This window comes from Aptenodytes forsteri, unplaced genomic scaffold (genome assembly GCF_000699145.1).
Source record: "Aptenodytes forsteri isolate BGI_AS27 unplaced genomic scaffold, ASM69914v1 Scaffold110, whole genome shotgun sequence".
In the NCBI taxonomy this organism is placed as follows: Eukaryota; Metazoa; Chordata; class Aves; order Sphenisciformes; family Spheniscidae; genus Aptenodytes; species Aptenodytes forsteri.
The window spans coordinates 428,735-429,771 of record NW_008794583.1 but is presented as its reverse complement, the minus strand read 5'-3'; the positions used below and the strand labels follow the sequence as shown (position 1 = coordinate 429,771).

The 1,037-nt window shown below is 70.2% G+C and overlaps 1 protein-coding gene across 1 annotated transcript in view; it reads left to right on the top strand.

Annotated features, from left to right (window-relative positions):
• Positions 1-1,037, top strand: part of NPR1 (natriuretic peptide receptor 1) — an 18,829-nt gene that overhangs the window by 12,990 nt on the left and 4,802 nt on the right. Inside the window, 2 exon segments of the mRNA XM_009272596.1 lie at positions 416-608; positions 735-909. Of these exon segments, the coding sequence (XP_009270871.1) occupies positions 416-608; positions 735-909 (368 nt within the window).

Sequence of the window (1,037 nt, the reverse complement as noted above, 5' to 3'; positions counted from 1 at the left end):
GGGCTGGGGGCTGGGGACACCAAGGACCGGCTTGGGGCCTGCATGGCTTAAGGTACCTGAAGGGGCCAGGGACCCCAAGGACCCCCCCGCCATGGTTCAGGGCTGGAGGTGCTTGGAGGGCTGGAGACCCCAAGGACCCCTTGCCATGGCTCTTTGGGGCTTGGGGTACCTAAAGGGGCCAGGGACGACCCCAGACCCCCAGCACGGCTTGGGGGTGGGGGTCCTCGGAGGGACCAGGGACAACCCCAGCCCCCCATCATGGCTCAGGGCTGGGAGTCCTCAGAGGGCTGGAGACCCCGAGTACCCCCCGGCACGGCTGGAGCCTGGGGACGCCGTGCCCCCAGGGGGAGGCCGCCGGGGGGGTGGGGGGGGGGGGGGGCTGTGCCCCCCTCTCACCCACCCCCTGCGCCCGCAGCTCGGTGGCGGAGCAGCTGAAGCGGGGGGAGACGGTGCAGGCGGAGGCCTTCGACAGCGTCACCATCTACTTCAGCGACATCGTGGGCTTCACGGCGCTGTCGGCCGAGAGCACCCCCATGCAGGTGGTGACGCTGCTCAACGACCTCTACACCTGCTTCGACGCCATCATCGACAACTTCGACGTCTACAAGGTGAGGGCACGCGTGCACGCGCACGCACACGCGTGAACGTGCATGCACCATGGGTCACGCTGGACACCCCAGAGCCGGTGTCGCACCCACCGGCGTGTCCCCGGTGGTGTCCCCCCCGCTACCCAGGTGGAGACGATCGGGGACGCCTACATGGTGGTGTCGGGGCTGCCGGTGCGCAATGGGAAGCTGCACGCCCGCGAGGTGGCCCGCATGGCCCTGGCGCTGCTGGACGCCGTCCGCTCCTTCCGCATCCGCCACCGGCCGCAGCAGCAGCTGAAGCTGCGCATCGGCATCCACACGGGTCAGCGGGGATGGGGGCGGGGACAGGGCACCCACACGGGTGAGCGGGGACGGGGACAAGGCATCCATATGGGTCAACGGGGATGGGGACAGGGACGTGGTACCCACACGGGTCAGCGGGGACAGGGA